This window comes from Xiphophorus maculatus, chromosome 22 (assembly GCF_002775205.1).
Source record: "Xiphophorus maculatus strain JP 163 A chromosome 22, X_maculatus-5.0-male, whole genome shotgun sequence".
NCBI lineage: Eukaryota > Metazoa > Chordata > Actinopteri > Cyprinodontiformes > Poeciliidae > Xiphophorus > Xiphophorus maculatus.
Window position 1 is genome coordinate 17,761,322 of NC_036464.1, and position 20,358 is coordinate 17,781,679.

Consider the following 20,358-nt stretch of genomic DNA (forward strand, 5'->3'; position numbering starts at 1 on the left):
AGGGGTTCATAGAACAGAACTGGGTCTGCCTGAAAATATGGGGTTTTGTATGGAAACGAGTTCAACTTCAAGACTTTTTAATTTGCATTTGAGCTTTTTTTTTTTTTTTCTTTATACAGTTTAAAACTCTTTTTGGCATCAATAAAAAAAATGCAATCCAGAAGCAGAAACCTTCCTCAGAGACAAAACTTTAAGGGAACTTTCTTCAAGAGCAAAGCAATTAATCTCAACCAGTTGCTGTCAACCTTGATTAAAGCTGCCCAACACCCATTTCTTCCAGTCCTACCTGTCGCTTGCCCTAATAGTTCATCACTGATTTTTTTTATTAAGTAATGCAATGTAATTAAGCAGTTTTGTATAGTTACACAGAGAATGCTTTTTCCAAAGGCTTTGTCCTATTTCACACTAATGGACCTGATCTTTATTGCTTAGGTCTCAATGGAAGCAACTATTGAGATTTCAAGAACTTCAAGAAGTTCCTTGTAACGTTAGGAACTTCTTGAAGAATGTTCCTAGAATTACAAGTAGGACATAATGCAAAACATTGCACAACACATGCCTAATATCCAAGTCAGTTCCTCTGGAGTGTCTCTTTTAGATAAAAGAAATTACACCTTTGCAACATTTCTGTCCAATTTAAACCTAAGACTAATTGCTTGGACTCCTGCCTGGCTTCCAGGTGTTTGGTACTCAAATGCAAATGAATGGATTTACAGCAAATGCAGAACAAGTCAGACCTGCTGAGGAACGCCAACCGTCCCACAGATTTTGCGCTTTATCTAACTCGGCTAAATTTTTGCCCTTGTCTTTACATAAATATGTGTCTACAGCCACAAAAAAACTGAGTCATCAATACAGGAATGTATTCTGAGCTCCTTGGGAATAAATGTATTTCTTTCAAACAAAAATTTAAGAACCTTTTTTTTAGTTTAGAAATAAACCAGTTCACATTTATGGAAAGTAAGAAGAAAAAAATTAAGCTATTGTTCCATGAATGGAACGAAAATTGAATTTGAATTGAATTTCATTCAATTTTTCATACAAAAATTGAATGAAAGAAATATAAAGCATGTTATCGCCTTTGAAATTAAAGATGCAGCTCAAATCTGTATCATTTTTAACAATTATTCAAATTCACCTATGTAGACTCACCCCAATAACTAGCTTCATGTTCCCCTTACAGACAGAAGACAGATATCAGTCCTCTCACGACAAGAAAGCCAAAAACTGTATTTCCATTATTCATACAGAAACAGCTTTTCAGATGCTGCAGGCTTTGAGAAATCCAAGGTGTAGCCTGCAAGCCAAACTTTCAAATTGCAGTGCTTTTCTAACTTTTAGCATTCCTCTTTCATTGTTCTTCCTCAGCATAAAAGGCATGCTCAGAAGACGACCAAATACGTGGAGCTGATTATCGTCGCAGACAACAGAGAGGTAATGTGCCTACTCTTCTCTGCCTGACACCATTCAGCCACAATGCTTTGAAAACCCAGCATGCCCTCATGCTATAAACATAAAGAAGCACAGTAAGCTGCTGTAGATGTAGAGCAGGTCTCTCTCTGGAAGCTGCTAAATGTGGTGAGTGTGCAACAACCCACTGTGGTCCTATGGCAGCAGATATTTTTTTTATTGCCAGCAGGAACGTCTGTTTTCAGTTCCTCAGCAGGGCAGACAGGAAACAGGACAAGGATATAGGAGAGTACCCCGTAAGCGAGGACGAGCTCATTGTGATGGTTTCCTCCTCTTATCTCTCTGCTGATGCCATTGACTTGAATGGAAAGAAAGGGAATTGCAAAAAATGTTAGGGATTTAACGTGCTGCTCAGATTTGAAGTGCAGGTGGATCCACGGCAGGGTGGAAACAGACGGTGGGACTTTTCTCCAGTTTGCGTCCAAAGCTTTAATGCTGTGTTACGTCTGCCAGTAGACCTGCTCCCTGCAGTCGCGCCATTCGTCTCTGTAATGCTGGGGGATTTTTCTAGATCCAGATGGTCACAGCTTGATAACATACTTAACACACAGAGTAAAAAAAACACAAACTTGGAATATTTAAATATTTTAAGCAGCCATTAATGTGAAATCCTGCATTTGCGTGTGTGCTGTGGTATTTCATAGTTTTTAAATCATAAAATGATGACCTCCATTATGTTATCACGAAGCACCGGCTTCTTGCAAATGTAAATTTGTCCCATGGCTAACATGCTGTCTTTTTTTTTTTTCAGTTCCAGAAACAGGGGAGAGACTTGGAGAAAGTCAAACAGCGGCTTGCAGAGATAGCCAATTATGTGGACAAGGTAAAACATGTTCTCCCCCCTTTGTGGGTGAGGAATAAATCACTTTTTTTAAAATAGAAATTTTGTTGGCAGCAGAGATTAATGAGAAGGGACGGCGTGATATATTAATTTCTAGTTAAAGCAGCTGCCTACGACCTGAGCCAGAGCTGCGTATCTATTGCTAGACCACGCAGTAGGCAGATGGATTTATTTTAGGGAAGCACTGATATAGAAATGGAAAAGACATACTCTGATTGTGTAAAAAAAGTGTAGTTTTATGATTTACATAATACGCAACTGAAGGCAAACACAAATTATTGGGTTTAGGACATTGAAAACTTAAATATGACTTTATTTTGCGCCATCCTCCTCAGTTTTACAGGGCGCTCAACATCAGGGTGGCTTTGGTGGGTCTGGAGGTGTGGAGTGACTCCGATAAATGTCCCATCACTCAAGATCCCTTCACCACCTTACACGAGTTCCTAGACTGGAGGAAGGTGAAGCTTCTGCCCCAGAAGCCTCACGACAATGCTCAGCTCATAAGGTAACCCTAACATGAAAAGTGGAAAAAAATGTTAATTCTCAGTCAATAATCAAAGCCTTCTAAGAATGAAAAACTGTCCAAAAAAGGTGAGAATTAGACAAATGCAGTGAGTAGAGATTACAAGAAAATCTGGCTCTTTAAGCACATTAGGGCTGTGTAAACACCATCTGTTCTGCAAAAGACTAAAACACACTTCTCTACCTCTATGTTACTTTGCAGCGGCGTTTACTTCCAGGGCACCACTATCGGCATGGCGCCCATTATGAGCATGTGCACAGTGGAGCAGTCTGGAGGCATTGTCATGGTGAGTATAAAGCACCATCCCTTGACCCCAACTTTTTCCTGCAAGGTCTGTATTAGAGGAGGTTTTGTCCAGATTCAGCAGCCTAACACAATCCAGCTGTGATTTACACGAGTCGAGGTGTTTGTCGTTTGCTACAGAGACGCTTAAGGGTCCTGAAGGACGTCATGATTAATAACAGAATGATGTGTGTGCTGGCTTACAGCTTTGACATTATTGCACCCTCACATACATAAAGAATAAGCACTAATTTCCAACTCCTTCAGTCGGGCTGTGAGATAGCAAGGCAACAGCCTCCCGGAACGAGTTGGATTTTGTGTCAAAGCAGCGGACAAGCGTCTGGATGTCGATCTCACGGAGCACTTTGGCAAATTAAAGCCGGTGGCTTTTGAACACAACTGCATTTACATTTTTATGAGAACTGATGAACTGTTTATTTTGCCTCTTTCGCAGAGCACACGTTGGAATCAAAATGGATTCGTATACGCAACTGTGCATCACCTCTACCAGAGTGTCACTACACAATGTATATTTGCTACTAGGTGTTGAGACCGGTGCCAAATCATAAAGTGGTTATCAGCCCAATGCCATTATGACTAAGACGAGATGTGTATACCCCATCAATGAATGGGATTTCTGCTGGCTGGATGAGGATTTTCCAGATGTTTGTCTTCCCCCCATTACTTGCATACAGCAGATGGTCTGTGTTGGGATTAAAAGGCCAAATAAGCAGTAGGAGGGCAGGGAGGAAATGATCTATTTCTCAAGCCATACTGCACCATGTGTTCTGCCCCAGATCTTGTATGTATTTTTTTTCCCCCCAAGGGGATAGAAATCATGTCAGAAATATGGTTAGGCCATCCACCATCACTAAAGAACCGGATTCCTGCTTTATAGTGATCAATGGCTTTCTGCCATTTCACTCATCTGAATGTTATTAGTTCTCAGACCAGTCTCAACTTAGAGGAACGCCACACTGACGAACATGGCAAAGGCTGCAGAGAGTTTTCCCATCCTTCCTGTTTGGAGGCGGGGTGCAGCTCCCATGACGCTGCTCTTTAATCAGAGCAGGAAGTGGCTCAGCTTGGCCTCAGCGTTTGACTGATGACTGTGCTTACAAAGGAAGCATGTGATTTTGTCATGTAAGTCCCAGAGAACCACAATACAGTAAGATATACAGTGTTGGGTTGGTGGTGTCTCCCCACCCCACTCCCATTGTGGTTTTGCAGATTAACTTTTTAATCTGCAAAACCATGCAATAAATACTGCATTTATCCAAAGGAGATACCATTCTGTACTGATTTTCAGAACGTCACCATGAAAGAAATTTCATTTTACGACTGGCTCATTTTTGAAAAAGTGAAGCTCAAATACAGACCTATCGCAATAAAAAAAGAAACGTGGAATAGCCTTTTAAAGTTGTGGCAGTTCCATCCAACAAATACCTGGAGACATATTTGACACCTCAGTCCAGAAGAGGGCAGTCGTAGGTACGGCTAAGTGAAGAACCCTCGCCTGGGGGAACGAAGGATAAGAGAGTATCCTGACTGACTGACTGACCGACTCCATCCATCCCTCTTTTAGGAAGAAGGATGTTTAAATAATCACTGCAGCACAAAACATATACACTATGCAGTGTTCATTTCCTGTCTATTCCCGACCTCGGTCTGTAAAACTGTCCAGATGAAGTTTCTTTTCCAGTTTGGTCGTTATCCATCTGTCTTTCTTATCTGCAGAGTCATGCAGAGGTTTTTGTAGCTGCCTCTACTGGACGTCAGACTGATTGGCTCTGCAGTGATAGTGGAGTGGTAGATCAAATATAGTTTCCATGAAAAGCAGAAAACTGAAAGGAGAGAGTAGAATTGTATATTTCTTAAAATGGCTGTTGTTTGCATGACAATTTCACTGTTTTTTTCCTCATGTCTTTCAGCTTGGCTAAATTAAGACACATTGGGTTGCTTTCTTCTCCCAGGATCACTCGGAGAACCCGCTGGGTGCAGCCGTGACTTTGGCACATGAGCTGGGACACAACTTCGGCATGAACCACGACACCCCGGAGCGTGGGTGTGGTTGTAGGATGACCGTCGACCGTGGAGGCTGCATCATGACGCCCTCCACAGGGTAAGGGTCCAGTCATGCTTTTCAACTATAACTTGTGTTCCTAAGAGGCGAAAAGACAAAAGTGGAAGGTGGTGTCAGTGAAATTGATGATACGTTAAAAGCCAAATTAACAAAACTGTTTGGACTCGTCTTACAGGCAATTTACAGACATGAAACGGTCTTCAGATAATAAAGTAGGTATTGGGCTATCAGACGGAAAAGGGATTGAATACATTTTGTTTTGAATTTTTATGAAAACTATTACTTTCCTTTGTATTCCATTGTGTGTATGATCACACAGTGTTCCAATAAAATTTTATTTTTGTGGTTGAAATGCAAGAAAATCAGAACATTTGCTTGTGAAAGTATTTGAATACATTTATAAGACACGGTATGAGTTATAAACACCAGATATTCAAAAATATGAGGAAAAAGCTTTTGTTTTGTTTGGTCGCTCTTTACACATGATGACCACAACACAGAACAATAGGTTAAATTTGCAAGATCCCTAATGAAACTCGCTTTCAGGACAAAATTGCTGGCTCTTGCTGTAACTGCTGTGCTACTAGTCTTTGGAAAATTAATTTTGTTTAATAGCTGTTCACTACTATTTGACAGCTTTAAAAATATCTAAAATATCACACGAGACCAAACAATGTCTTGCGAAGAGAAATGTTTGCATAACTTCATACTGGTGTCCTATGCTGTATTGCAACAGATAAAAAAAAAAAAACTTGAGTAGCTGCTGATTTTGCGTCACATTCTTTGAACAAATTCATATTGTTTCTGTGCTGATGTATGAAAGAATTCTTCAGAACACACAGAGCAAAAAACACATGGTTTGGAACTAGAATAAAGTAGCTTCTGTGGCATTCTATGCCCGTTGTCTGGGTCTCTAAGATAACAGGGTTGCTGCAAGCGATGGACTGTGTGACTGCTCGTAAACGGCTAGCAGATAACACGAACCCGCAGCAGAGAAAGCAGATTTCACCCTTGGTCTGATGCCAGTAATGCTTGCCTTGTTGGTGGGTCCTGCAAGGCACAGATGCAGGCAATCAGAAGGATTTCCACAACACAGGGAACATGAAGCTAAAACTGAAAGGCACGGTTACTGGTATTATTTAAACCTCAGCCTACATGTGTCCCACACATTAATCATGTCACTGGGGGATTAAATCGTTCTCACATTTCATGCACAGCTGTGGATTTGTATAATTTGGGAACACATAGGGGAAAATATTTCCAGACTTTACACGTTCTTGCCCATCTTGAAGCCTTCCATTAGTTCCGACTAAACTGCATTTTATTTTAACTCAAAGTGAAGCCTTAGACTTTGCCCACAATTCTGAACTACAGATGTAATCATAAGGGCCATCGTCTATTATGAAAATAAACAATAGGAAACACCTGATAGGGTTGCTTAGACACACCGTAATGAAAGGAAATGTTTCATTAGAGCGGCTTAATTGAGGGGGTAGAAGACAATGAAGAAAAGGATAAAGTGATTTTTACACCATGCAGATTTAGTGGTGTTTTTGCTCCCTTGAGGGATAGATTACCCAAAGTGAGAACACAGTAACTCGTTGAAAGAAAAAAAATATATATATACATGTAAATACTGTGGATGTTTCTGCTTTTTGACGCTCAGCTTACTTTATCTGCTCTGGTTTTACCCCACCTATGCACTTTATTGTTAACATTTGGTGTGGATTAATCAGGGCTGGACACAGACATTTGTACATGGATGCTAGTCATTGGGGCCTGCCATGCAAAGCAATGGCAGGAACCTATTACTATTGTCGGAGAGAAGCGTCTCTTTAATATTCTTTATTCTTCCGTAACCGTTAATGCGGCTCGTACCGCTGGGTGCACACCTACAAATGAGGTATCAAAACGTGCAGAAAATTCACGCCATTGGAGCTATTATTTTTGGTGGGATTTGGGCTTAACGTGGCGACATAATTCGCAAAAAACTGCGAAAAAAACCCCATTATAACTCAATGGGAAAAATCCTAGAAATACCCTATTTTTGAGGATTTGCTGTGTCGTCACAAATTCACCTAGAAATGCCATTCAAATTTCATTTTGTAGATACGTCTGTGATCTCTTCGAAAGTGAAGACGGCTCGTCGATACCAGTTACGGTTTGTCCACAATTTGCCTCTAAGCGACCCAAACTTTCTCATTTTTGCTCAAGTTAGAGTGCGTTTCTGGCTGCTTAGAGTGAGAGATGAAGACAACTTTTTCAACCCAAATCATTTTTGAAATCGCCATCACGCCCACAAATATCGCACGATTAGTATCAAAATCGGTCCTGACATTGATACGCCTGTCTGCTCCGGTAAAATGTTTTCGAAATTTATCTAGACCGTACGGTTTTCTGTCACGGTGCTTCAGAGCAAAGTCATGCGACAGGATTTTCTGAGGCTGTCTGAGGCTCTCTCCCATGTATTTGAATAGAATTTCAGATCTGGGCACAACATTTCTTTCTCTCATCGCTGTAAATGTTCTGAGTGAGGTACAGATATGAATCTCGGGACTATCGCAGAAGACACATTGAACTGTCATACGCTGCAAACGCTTTTCGAATATGTATTACGGTTCCCGAACAAGAAGGATTTGTTTCCAATGCTTTTTTGTCAGTAAAATGTGTTTGCTCAAACACACAGTGTGTTTGAGAGCTCAGCGCTCAGAGCTCACACCTGCTGAGACCATTATTTACCATAGCAACGGAACTCAAGAGGCTATTGGCTGCTGATTTGGACTACAGATACGCATCGCTGTAGTTCTATCTATCCTCAGTTGAAACAGATCAGGACTGAGAACTGGCCTTTAGAACTACCTGCTGCTATGGGCTGTATATAACTGATTTAACTCAGTAACTGTTACACATGGGATTAGTTTGGAACTTTAAAATGGAGCATAATAATAATTTCAAAATAAAAGCCTTGAATATTTTACATGACGTAATTGCTCTTATTGGCCGTATATTACTTTTTCATCCAAAGCAATGTTACACATGGGATTAGTTCGGAACTTTAAAATGGAGCATAATAATAATTTCAAAATAAAAGCCTTGAATATTTTTACATAATGTAATTGCTTTTTTTGGCCGTATATGACGTTTTCATCCAAAGCACTGTTACACATGGGATTAGTTTTGAACTTTAAAATGAAGCTTAACAAAAATTTCAAAATAAAAGCCTTGAATATTTTTACATCATGTAATTGCTCTTTTGAGCTTTATTTGACTTTTTCATCCAAAGCAATGTTACACATGGGATTAGTTCGGAACTTTAAAATGGAGCATAATAATAATTTCAAAATAAAAGCCTTGAATATTTTTACATCAGGTAATTGCGCTTTTTGGCTTTATGTGACTTTTTTATCCAAAGCACTGTTACACAATGGAATAGTTTGGCCCTCTGAAATGAAGCATACTGAAAATTTCAAAATAAAAGCCTTGAATATTTTTACGTCATGTAATTGCTCTTTTTGGCCGTATATGACTTTTTCATCCAAAGCACTGTTACACATGGGATTTGTTCGGAACTTTAAAATGGAGCATAATAATAATTTCAAAATAAAAGCCTTGAATATTTTTACATCAGGTAATTGCGCTTTTTGGCTTTATGTGACTTTTTCATCCAAAGCACTGTTACACATGGGATTAGTTCGGAACTTTAAAATGGAGCATAATAATAATTTCAAAATAAAAGCCTTGCATATTTTTACATCAGGTAATTGCGCTTTTTGGCTTTATGTGACTTTTTTATCCAAAGCACTGTTACACATGGGATTCGTTCGGAACTTTAAAATGGAGCATACTGAAAATTTCAAAATAAAAGCCTTGAATATTTTTACATCATGCAATTGCTGTTTTTGGCTTTGTATGACTTTTTCATCCAAAGCACTGTTACACATGGTATTAGTTCGGAACTTTAAAATGAAGTTTAACAAAACTTCCAAAATAAAAGCCTTGACAAAAATTTTAAATCGTACTGAATGGTGCACGTCCGCCTCGCTTAACGTTCTTGCGGTTCTCCGCGTGCCACTGCTTACGTCGCGGCGATGCCGATTTGTGGCGTGACGACGCCGGGCCCGAACCCCACGGGCGCGCCTTGGCAGGCCCCGGCTAAATTTCTTCCGAAATTTTCTAGTTTTACATTTTATTATTTTGCTATTTTTTTATTTTTTATGATTTCATTGCCAAAAACAATCTGCAGGGTTCAGGATCCTTACATTTCCAACTACCTTTGTGATATGTTATACTAAGGCTGGACAATAAAACAATAACAGTGCATCTTGCGATGGACCTGTAATCAATATCAGTAATACATCTGTTAAAATATTCAGTACATAGAATATTCACTGAACGCCGATACAGAACTGCACACCGTTCTGGGGAAAGTGGGCAGACATTATCTTGCTCAACCTCCTGGCCAGCTAAGCAAGGTGGGTGGCATGAAGTAACTCACGCACTCTTTGACTTCCTAGCAACAACCTATTGAGTAAGGTTTCGCCTCATAACTGCTTAAAAATTAACAACAGAAGTGTGGAGAAAAAACTGAATAAAACTGGAAAGGTCACACCAACAGTGTGGCGGTATTTTAAATGTTTAAAATAAAGAACCAATCAATAATTATCAGTATCGACTGATATGAAATGTTTATGTTATACTCACTTTGATAGATTGTGGTATATTTCAGTATTTTGAATTACTGGAGTTGTTTTCGCTTAGTTATTTTTGTTTGGTCAGAGGTCATATTTTGTCATATCTCATATGAGTCAAGATGACCAAACAGGGACCAGAATCACAACCAATCAGTTGATTTTTTTGTTCTTGTTTCTCTTTTAAAAAGTGAATTCCATTTGAACTTATAAAAAATAAAATAGTTTTCTTTAATGATAATTTAAAAAGTAAACATACAAAGGAAAATAATAAGGGCAAAGTAACAGGAATAACCAGTGAAAAACAATGAGGATCAATGAGATTATATATGTAAAGAGAGTGGAGCCGACAAATCAATCAATCAATCAATCAAATTTTATTTGTATAGCACATTTCAGCAGCAAGGCATTTCAAAGTGCTTTACATCATGTAAAGCAATTTTATTACATCATGTAAAGCAATTTTATTACATCATGTAAAGCACTTTGAAATGCCTTGCTGCTGAAATGTGCTATACAAATAAAATTTGATTGATTGATTGATTGATCATTACAAGCACAGAAACACAATGCAATATAGAATCAACAATCAAAACACAGCATAAAGTCAAGTTCCATCAATAAATTTGTAATTGATTACATTTCAAATACAATTCTAAACAGGTGGGTTTTTAATCGAGATTTAAAAGAAGTCAGTGTTTCAGCTGTTTTACAGTTTTCTGGAAGTTTGTTCCAAATTTGTGGTGCATAGATGCTGAAAGCTGCTTCTCCTCATTTGGTCAACCAGAAGGACTAATCAGTGGCAAATAGAAACAGCAGAGGAAGAATGCGGGCAGAGAGGAATCAGGAGATAGATGACAGCTGTGAAGGAGAGCGGCAGAGGGGAGGTGAAATGATAAATACAGAGAGCTGAACCGGGAATAGAGGAGTTATAAATCAGGGGGAAAGAATAACACTAATCATAGAGAATAAAATTCAGAAGCACAAAGAACAGAGCTAATGAATGAACAAACTAAGACACAGGATTTAACTAATGTGGCAAGATCTGAGAAAGTTGATAAACAGCAAAAAAATTATCAACACAGAAACCCGAATGAAACCAAATTAGGATATTATCACTGGAAATTAACATTTAAATGGTCTGCTCTATACTGGCTTGCAAAAATATAAAAATTTTACCTTAAATGCTCAGAACCAAACAGTACCATCATGACATTTGTGTATAAGATGGTGGCAAAATGTAACAGTTTGTTAAAAATTAAGAACACCCTAATATCTCTTGATATATAAATTTACATAAAACCCTAAAATGTAATGTTAATGTTTAAGGTGTTAATTTATAATTTACAACTCTAAAAGTTGTTTTTGGAAAAATCAACAAAAATATTGAAGAAACCGCTGTTTCCTTAAAAGCATAAGTGAAATTGACAAATTTATATTTGTCGGCCCAAGGGGGGGAAAAGGCTGTCAAAAACATCTTGTTTTTTGCAGCCATGGCAACGGTCCTTTTTGTTATCTTTTTTTTTAAATAGAGGCACATTTATTTTAACAAAAGCTTCAGAGAGTTGGAGGAAAATGTTGAACACCAGCATCACTCATTTTAGTGCAGGGCCAACGCAAACAATGCAACGCAGAAAGAGCAGAAAAATGACAGTCCTATCTTAATTGGAAACAATGAATTGTGCTGGTATTGAATTCTTTGTAACATAAAAGGTTAATAAGGTTCAGGGCATTTTTTTTTCTGCTGGTTTTGCATCATTATCAAGAGCTTAGATATGATAACACCCGAAAGAGATGATTAGTGAACTTTTATTCTCATAGTCACTCCACAGTTTCTTAATAAAAGAGTCTAAATAAATCAATGTGCCATGATGCTCTGACATTTTGCAAGCAATTTTGTCTTGCTACACTGACACAGAACATCAATATTTCTCCATTTATCTAATACCATTCTAATTGTATGTTCAATATTTGTTCATTTCAGTCTGCAGGATATCAGGATTTTATTGAGTTTTGGTATTGCTCAGCTGCATACCAGGGAGGGAAACAAAATGAGAATTTTATTATTATGTTTATGCGCATATAAACCCGCGCAATGTTATGCATTTCGGTGCAGTTATTATTATTGATTCTGTCTGTCGATTCAAACTAAAGCTATTTTTTGCAGCTCCAGTTATCCATATTTTTTGCAGTAAACAACAGTTTGGGATTTTATTATTATTATTACTTCTTTCTTACTGTATGTAAGAAATCTCTCTATATTTCTTACTGTACGTAAGATGTACACTCTCAGATTTAAGTACAGTGCCTTACATACAGTAATCTAGAGAGATTTCTTACATACAGTAAGAAATCGACACCTAAGAGTGGTGCCGATAGCAGCTTATAAAATATTCATATTGACATAGCCGCAATGTCAAGATGCTTGTGTCTATACAAATAAATACATCCAAACTCCTTTACATGAGACATAGAAATTTCTGATTTATGGTCTTAAAAAAGGATTGATACAAGTCATATCAAGAACAAAATATAGAAGGGAATCACGATTCCTTATAATCTTACTATGCTGTTAAACTCCACTTTAAATTTAAGTTACTTCAGCCATTGCATTTTAGTCATCTCTGGAAATAAAATACACATTCCAGTGCAAATGTGTAACTCTGAAAGTAAAGTAGTAAAGTAGGACAGTGATGAAATGCTGCACAAAACTAGGTCTGATCAGGTTTATTGTGGTAACCAGGCCAGTAATCAATATCCAATTATCCTGGTTGTATGAGATAATAGTGATCATGTAAGCATGCGCATAAACAGCTGGTGAAACAAAGGTAGCTGTTTGATAAGAGTTACCTGCCTATTTTTTTTAGCAGCAGACTTCCATCCATCTATTTTCTATACCAGTTCTGTTCTCGCCGAGTACGGGGGAGGCAACTGATCCCTGTCTCCAGTTGTCAATGTAAACCTTGGAAATATAATCACAGGTCAACACAGAGACAAAACAGGTCAAACTACAAGCATGCACATGCACACACCCAAAGGCGATTTAGAGAGGCTAGCATGCATGTTTTTTGATTGTGAGAGGAAATTCACTGATGCACAGGGAGAACATGCAAACCCCACACAGAAATGTGCAAGATTGAATATGAACACAGGTTTGTTTGCTTTTTTTGTCAGACATAAAAGTTTTCAAATCATCTATCAGACAAAAATAACAAGTATGTAGCTTGCAGTTCTGTAGCGATTTATTAAGTCCAAGGACTCCAAAGTGCTTTATGCCACAATCAATCATACATGTATTTACATACTGATTGTGGTAAGCTACATTGTAGCCACAGCTGCCTTGGGGGGAAGACTGACAAAGGTGAAGCTGCCATGCAATTCACACCATGGGGCTCCTTTGACTGGCAGGTGAACAACGACATAACAACAGTGACTGAAATGGAGGGAGAAGGAGTTTGAACCAGCAACCTACTGGTTACAAGGCAAATCCTTAACTCCTGATCCAGTGTTGCCCATTAAAAATGCAGAAATACAAATAAAACAACTGACTTCCTTTACTAAGGGACAAACTACCCAAACTATCCTGGTCTTGTGTGACAAAATATAATTTATTAAGGTGTGTGGGTTCAGACTGTGTTATGGTCTGGATAGTTTTAGTTTTGCAGGTTGATGGAGTTTATAGTCTGTGCTGGTACTTTTTCCCCCTGAACTGCCTCAAAAATAAAATTTTGGGACTTGACAGGTTCAAGCTTGACTTAGCTGACTATCTCCGAAATTGAATTTCTAGAGTCATCAACCCTAATTTTCAGTTTCCCGTCGACACAAAAAAAAACAAAAAAACAATCATTTTCAATCCAATCTAGAACTCATTCCCTCCATCACAAATAGCATTTCTTTCGTTTTTTCCATTTCTTTTTAATGTATTTATTTGATATTGGCAGCCCCCTTTGACCCACCCTCTTTTGTCCAGATGTCTTCAGAATGTTAAACACGTAGTTGTGAAGCATTGTAGCTCATTCGACGGCGTGTGTGTGTTTTGGAGACGCAGAGCTTAGACTTGCTAATGGAGTGGAGGACAGACTGCATCTAAATGACGTGATTATCAGTGACACTGCCAGCTGCAATCAGGGCCTGAGCGCACTGAGAGAGTTCCGCAGAGAGGTGCTTTGTGCCTCGGTAGACAGGCGGAGCGTGGAAGCCGTGGTTTCATTTGTCTTTTTTTCTCCTCCTGTGGTAACGCGGGAGGAGAAACACAAAGAGGGGTGACAGTGGTACCGGGAGAAAAACAGTAGAACGCCATCAGCTGTGGAGGAATAGTTTCTTGTTCATCTGGAGAACGGTGACAGGTGTGCGAGACACAAAGACTGGTCTTGGGAGATTTCATTGAACAACAGGTGGAAACTTTTGCATTGTTTGCAAGGAATGGTATACAAACATATTTTGAAGTGGGAACTGGAGTTTAAAACTTGCCTCGCAGGAAAGCACAGAACCTTTCCTTGTCTTTTTCTGTATCCGAGTAGAATCGTGAAAAACAGCAGGGAACTACCTCTGGAACTTAATAGTTTATCAATACATTTTTATAGCCACAAACTCCAGCTTTTTTTTTTACTTTGATTTTATATGAGATATGATGTCTTTTATTAACATGGACAGGGAAGCTGTTCAGAGTTGATTACAAATATGAATACAGGTAGATACAAAGCAATCCCAATAGGAAGCCTGTTAGAGATTTGAGTTTAGACCATCATAAAAACCTTTACCTTGCAGCCAATGCTCCATAGAATGGTTCAGATTGGAAAACTATTTTGTGGCACAGAAATTCTACATTCAGTTTTTGGGGGATTTATCCATTTTCAAAGAGGAAAAGGTAAAACGTTAAGTCTGTAGATGAGCAAAACTGGGAAGGACGTACCCTTGAAGACTTGCACCTGTAATGACGCTGCAAACATAACAAATCCATACACAGTTGTTTGTGCAAAAAAATAAATAAATATTTTACCATTTTCCTTACACCTCACAACGTGCGCTGTGTTGTGTTGGCCTGTCATAAAAATTCCCAAAAAGTGCAATAACATTTCTGGCTGTAAGAGACAGGCTTCAAAACTACATCACTGTTTTCATTTCTGCTATCAAAAACAAAAGAGTTAGCGAAGTATTAGAGGTCTGCAGAAAATTTAACTTGTGTTCTGTTTTGATTTTTTTCCCTGATGTTTAATCACTACAAGCTTCTGGCAGAGTTGCAGGCTGACATTTGCTAAAAGGTCAGACGTCTCAGCTGCTTAGCATGGACTAAAAGCATGTCAGTCTGCGGTGAGTCTTGGAGAACAATAGAGATAGTCTGATGTCAGTTTGAGGGACTGCAAAGAGCGGAGCTTTTTATAGCCCTTGTGTACTCGGTGCCTTGCCTCATTCACAATGCGGCTCCCCTCTTTATCCAAACTGCTATTTTTCCCTATCTTCTCAATCCGCTTGTATTAAGCTTCTAAATGATACTGACGGGAAATCCATGACAAGATGCCTGGTCTCTCTGTCTCTATGGTACATTTTACGATTGGGTTCTAAGTCACTAAGAAGAGAAGGCCTCTTTTAGTTTATTTTCACTTAATTGGTTTGGTTTGGAACTTTAGCAGTTTGTTTTATTATAATTTCACTGCCTGAAAACTGTCAAGACATAAGTTGCAGCGGTTTCCAAGAACAAAAAGGTTGCAGCTAAGATAGTTGACGTGAAATGTTGCCAGATCAGTCAATCAGCAAGAACTCAGCATAATATTTTTGTGTGAGCCAGCCTTCCTAGATCTTGTTTTGTCTTGCTAACTTGATAAAAACTTGGAACTTTTAAGACAGAATGCCAATATAGTTTTGTGTTTTTATACAAACATGTGCTGTTAGTTCTTCAAAGTTGACCATGTTTATTAATGTGACTGAGAGCAGGAATAAATTAATATGAATAAATAATAAATTTGATTAAATTATTTAATTAAAGATTAAATCTTTCACCGTTAATATAAATTTTTTTCTTTTCAATTATACACGAGGGCACAGATGTACAAAGCTGTCAGCAGGTTTTAAACATTTGTGCATGCAGCTAATTCTGAAACTAGACACGAGGGAAGATCTTTTTCAGAACTACCTTATCACTGATGCAATTTGTCTATATTTAAATGGCACATTACAGATGCATTAAATGAAAAACCAGCTTATTTTACTGTATAGTGATGGAAATCACTGCCAGAGCAAATAACACCTCTTGAAAACCTCTTGAAAAACAAACCTGTTTTGTGTTATGCAGATTGCACCGAATCAAATTTGGGATTTAAAGAGACGGGGGTAATTTGGCGCAATAGAAGAATACGGCACAGTTGCACAGCTGGCATCTGGGAATGCCGCAATGCACATCAAAGGCCTGTAATAAATTGTTAGTGGAAATAAAAAAAGGGTTTAATCAGACACCATTGTTTGTCTTTTATTCTATAAAATTACATTTGTGACATATTTGTATAGACGGCATATCATAAATTTATAATCTGATCTTTTCAACTCGAGTCAATGTGTTTCATCTCTGAATGAATCAGTTAAATAAATGTATAATTAATAACCACTTATAGTTTTACACAAATATCATAAATGCCCTTTTTAACGTCAGTCCTCACTATATGTAACAGCCATTTTAGAAATTGTATCATTTTTAATGCCTAAATGTCAGGTTTTGCAGTTAAATATTTTCAATCCTACACCGAAGTGGCCCATTTTTAGTACATGGTTAAATCTTTATTATCATTTCCTTTTTTGTATGTGTCCTGAAATCATGTAAACCTTGTGGATATGTTTAAAAGATTGTATTTAAAGGACGCTGGTATTTTAAGTTCTTCATTAGATGATGTATATAGATCATTTCCTTTCTTCTCTAAAATCGTAGCTCCACTAAGCTTTTCGTTAGTGAGGTGGCACCACATCTTTTCCTCTCTGTGGAGCACAAATTTATGAGGCCATACATCACTGATGAGATAAACATCTTTATTTGTGGGTGTTGTTCCTAATAAAAGTGACTTATTTGCCTTTCAAACAGATGCGACAGGCAGAATGGGTCTGACTAATTAGATTTTGTGTAACTGTTAAGCTTAGTCAAATTAGTTCCACCTCAGCAAACCATACCTGGAGAGGGAGCAGAGCTCTAGACCCAATATCATCCTGGGAATCCTACACCCTCTGCTCAGCTAATTTCCTGGACAGCCCGGCAGCCATGTAGCAGCAGCTGTGATAACACACACTGATTATTGTGCTTCTTGTACTTTGAAATCTGCGCATCTCTGGAGTTGTCTCTGGAAAAGATTCACAGAAAAGTCATATGAGAATTCTTTTTTATTATTATTTGTTTTAATTTTTTTTTTTTTTTTTTTGCTTTGAACTCTTTGTTTCGATTCAAATGTGTTTTCCTGCTGACCATTACTAACATTCAGCCAATGGAAGAAAAGCTCACCACAAAACTTGAGGACGCTTCCTCACATGGGTTCGGACAAGGTTTTTCAGCTGTGTATCAGTTTATCTTGGTGAAAAGACAAATTGCAGCCAGCAATATGGGTAATACAGAGATCGTCACGGCATCTCTTTGCCTGAAACAGGCAGGCTGAGGCCGCATCTGTTACCAGGACTGTGAGAGCAGCTGTTACCTGGAGGAACGTAGGCCTTAGATTAGAGATGCAGCTCAATCACCAAACCTTTGCTAGAACAAAATCACTGCCTTGCTGCAGACGTCCACTCAAGTTATATGTTGAGTTTCATCGTGGCTGAGATATAGTCTGCTTTGAATGATTAAGGATACACAATTGCAGTTGGTAGTTACCATGTAGTCACCATGAACATGCATGCCATGTTAATTTGGGGTAGTCACATTTACATGTACATGCTCAGTTACTTATATCTATTCTTACACCACCACAGCACCCAAGAATACAAGCTTTAAGAGGATAACCTTAAGAAGCCGTGATGAAACATGCTTTTGCTTTACACTATGCTGAAAATAGGTGCATAGTCTTAAAAAAAAAGGGGGGGGGGGGCTACACCTCAAGACACATGCTGCCTGCTGCTTTTGCCCGAAGCAGTGTTGTTTTATACATATTGATTTTAAACCCATCAAATTCATGTCCATGTTAATGCTCCAAATGTTTTCTTTTTGATTCTACAATGTCCAAAAGAAAGCAGATCTGTTCGGCAGAAGCTACAATCATCCCCTTTTGGACCGTGAAAGCATGTTTGCTGGAAACGCACCGTGTTTACCTTCCATGGACAATCCACCTTCCCCTCCTGATATGTACCTGATTTTTTTTTTCTTATCAGCAGTAGTTCATGTTATCGACAGTGGCCTCACTCTGCTCCCTACGGTGGTTTAATCTGCATGGTCTGTTTCCGATGTTATGCATGGGTCTCTAAGCTGAGGACCATAACACACTCTTTGTGTGAGTGTCTGTTGCGGTGGTTTAAAGGTGGATTATGTGACTGGACACGTTTGGACAGGGACAGGTTGGATTGGCTTCTGGTCAGCGAGAAGATGAAAGCGGTCGACATTTAGAGATGGACAATCTGCGTGAAGTTGGGGCTCTGCTTTAACCCAAGAGTGGCTGTCAGAAGAAGATATTTTTGTGTCGTGTGTGCTCTTTGAAAATCTGTTTGCCTTTGGAAAAAGGATTTCTTTCCCATTGAATGCTCCCACCATTATCTCTAGCAGCCTCAGGAGAAGCCTGATTATAGTCCACTAACAACAGTGAAATATCCATGCAGTTGCTGCAACCAAATCCCCCTTAGGCAAAGGGAAAAAACATCAAACATCTCCCCCCCTCACCCATCTCTGTCCACCATCAAGCTCAACAAACATATTTTGTGTGGTGCAGAAATTTCACAAATCTCTCCTGCCAACCCTCAGGCTTTCGAGTCTCAACACCCGAATGCGCTTGAAGACCATAGTGCAGTGGTCCCCAACCACCGGTCCGCGGACCAATTGGTACCGGGCCGCGCAAGAAATAATGAACTACTTCCGGATCTTTTATTTTGAAGATCCTAACCCGGATTTTACCGGTTATGTCTTGCGTGCCAAAATTGAGCCAACTTGCAGCAGAATGAGTAACAAAACAACATCGGAGTACAGTGAACCCTCGCTATTTCCCGGTTCACCTTTCACAGTCTCGCTGCTTCATGGATTTGCATCGTGCATTGTGTTCTGCATTCTGATTGGCTAAACAGTCTCTCCGCTTCTTCTCTACCTGTGTGTCAACAACGTTGCGGTTTAATATGTACACATACGTAAAACAGCTTGCCAGATTTAACATAATCGATGGTGGCATGTCGGTTTATAAGAATCTTTTTGCCCAGAAGAAAAAAGAGCGACAACAATTACCGATAACTCTGTTCTTTTCTCAAAAAAAACACACCTGCACCGCGGCTTTAGAAGAAGAAAAAAAACCCGCTACAGAGCGGAGTCAGGATGCAGCGGCTCAGTTAGAAGAGCAGTGAAATACACATGAGTCACTATTTGTCCTACTGTAGTTTGTTTTGTTTTTTTCATAATCATTTTTTATTTTCTCCCCTTCTAATCCAATAACTCAGGTCGCGGTGGGGCGGTGCTGATCTCCGCAATTCGGGCACGGGGATCCGCTTTCAGTTCATATTAAAATTATTATTTTACAGTACAGTAGTTATTTGTAAAAAAAAAAAAAAAAATTGTTTGTACAGTACTTTTTATTTGTTAAACAAATGTTTGGGCCTGTAAAGAGGTTTTGTTCTTTGGTTTCAATGTATTATGGAGTATTTTATTGTATCATAATTGTAAAAAAATAAAGGTTCCTACTTTGCGGATTTCGCCTATCACGGGTTCTCTTTGGAACGTAACCCCTGCGAAAAGCAAGGGGGTTAGCCCCCCCCCCCCCCCCCCCCCCCCCCCCACCCCCCACCCCACCCCCCACCCCACCCCCCTCCCTGGTCCGCAGCAAAATTGCGAAGAGCTGACCGGTCCGCGCGACTAAAAAGGAAAAAGGTTGGGGACCACTGCCTTAGTGCATCGCCTCATAAGTACATGTGTGAGATTTTTCTGTCTGAACTTGAACTTTGCAAGCCTCCGAATGTCACATCTCCTTCCTGCCAGTCCCCTCTGCTTGCCATCTTTTTCTGCCACCTCACATTCTCTACATTATGTGCATGTTGAATGAAAATAGCGGAGTCCCAATTAAGATTTTTCCTTCCTGATAGCAATCTTAGTTATTTTAAGATTACAATATAGACTCCCAGTCTGCTGCCACCTTAACGCTAATGAAATTTATACAATTTATATACTTACATATTTTCCCACTCAGCACAGTTTTAATATGCTGCTCCAACACAGAGATAACAAGGTTAGAAATGCTGTATTTACATTATTACGTTATCCAAAGTGAACATGGCGTTATCACTTGTCTCTTTAGTTTTTATCTTCCTTGACAGCCAG

General features: G+C 38.9%; 1 protein-coding gene across 2 annotated transcripts in view; it reads left to right on the forward strand.

The window, feature by feature from the left end:
• The window catches only part of adam12 (ADAM metallopeptidase domain 12), a 92,222-nt gene that overhangs the window by 46,295 nt on the left and 25,569 nt on the right, over positions 1 to 20,358 (forward strand). For both annotated transcript variants that reach the window (XM_014470942.2, XM_023326887.1), the window contains exons 7-11: positions 1,369 to 1,434; positions 2,222 to 2,293; positions 2,647 to 2,816; positions 3,036 to 3,120; positions 5,090 to 5,238. In XM_014470942.2, the coding sequence (XP_014326428.2) occupies positions 1,369 to 1,434; positions 2,222 to 2,293; positions 2,647 to 2,816; positions 3,036 to 3,120; positions 5,090 to 5,238 (542 nt within the window). The remainder of the gene's footprint in view (positions 1 to 1,368; positions 1,435 to 2,221; positions 2,294 to 2,646; positions 2,817 to 3,035; positions 3,121 to 5,089; positions 5,239 to 20,358) is intronic.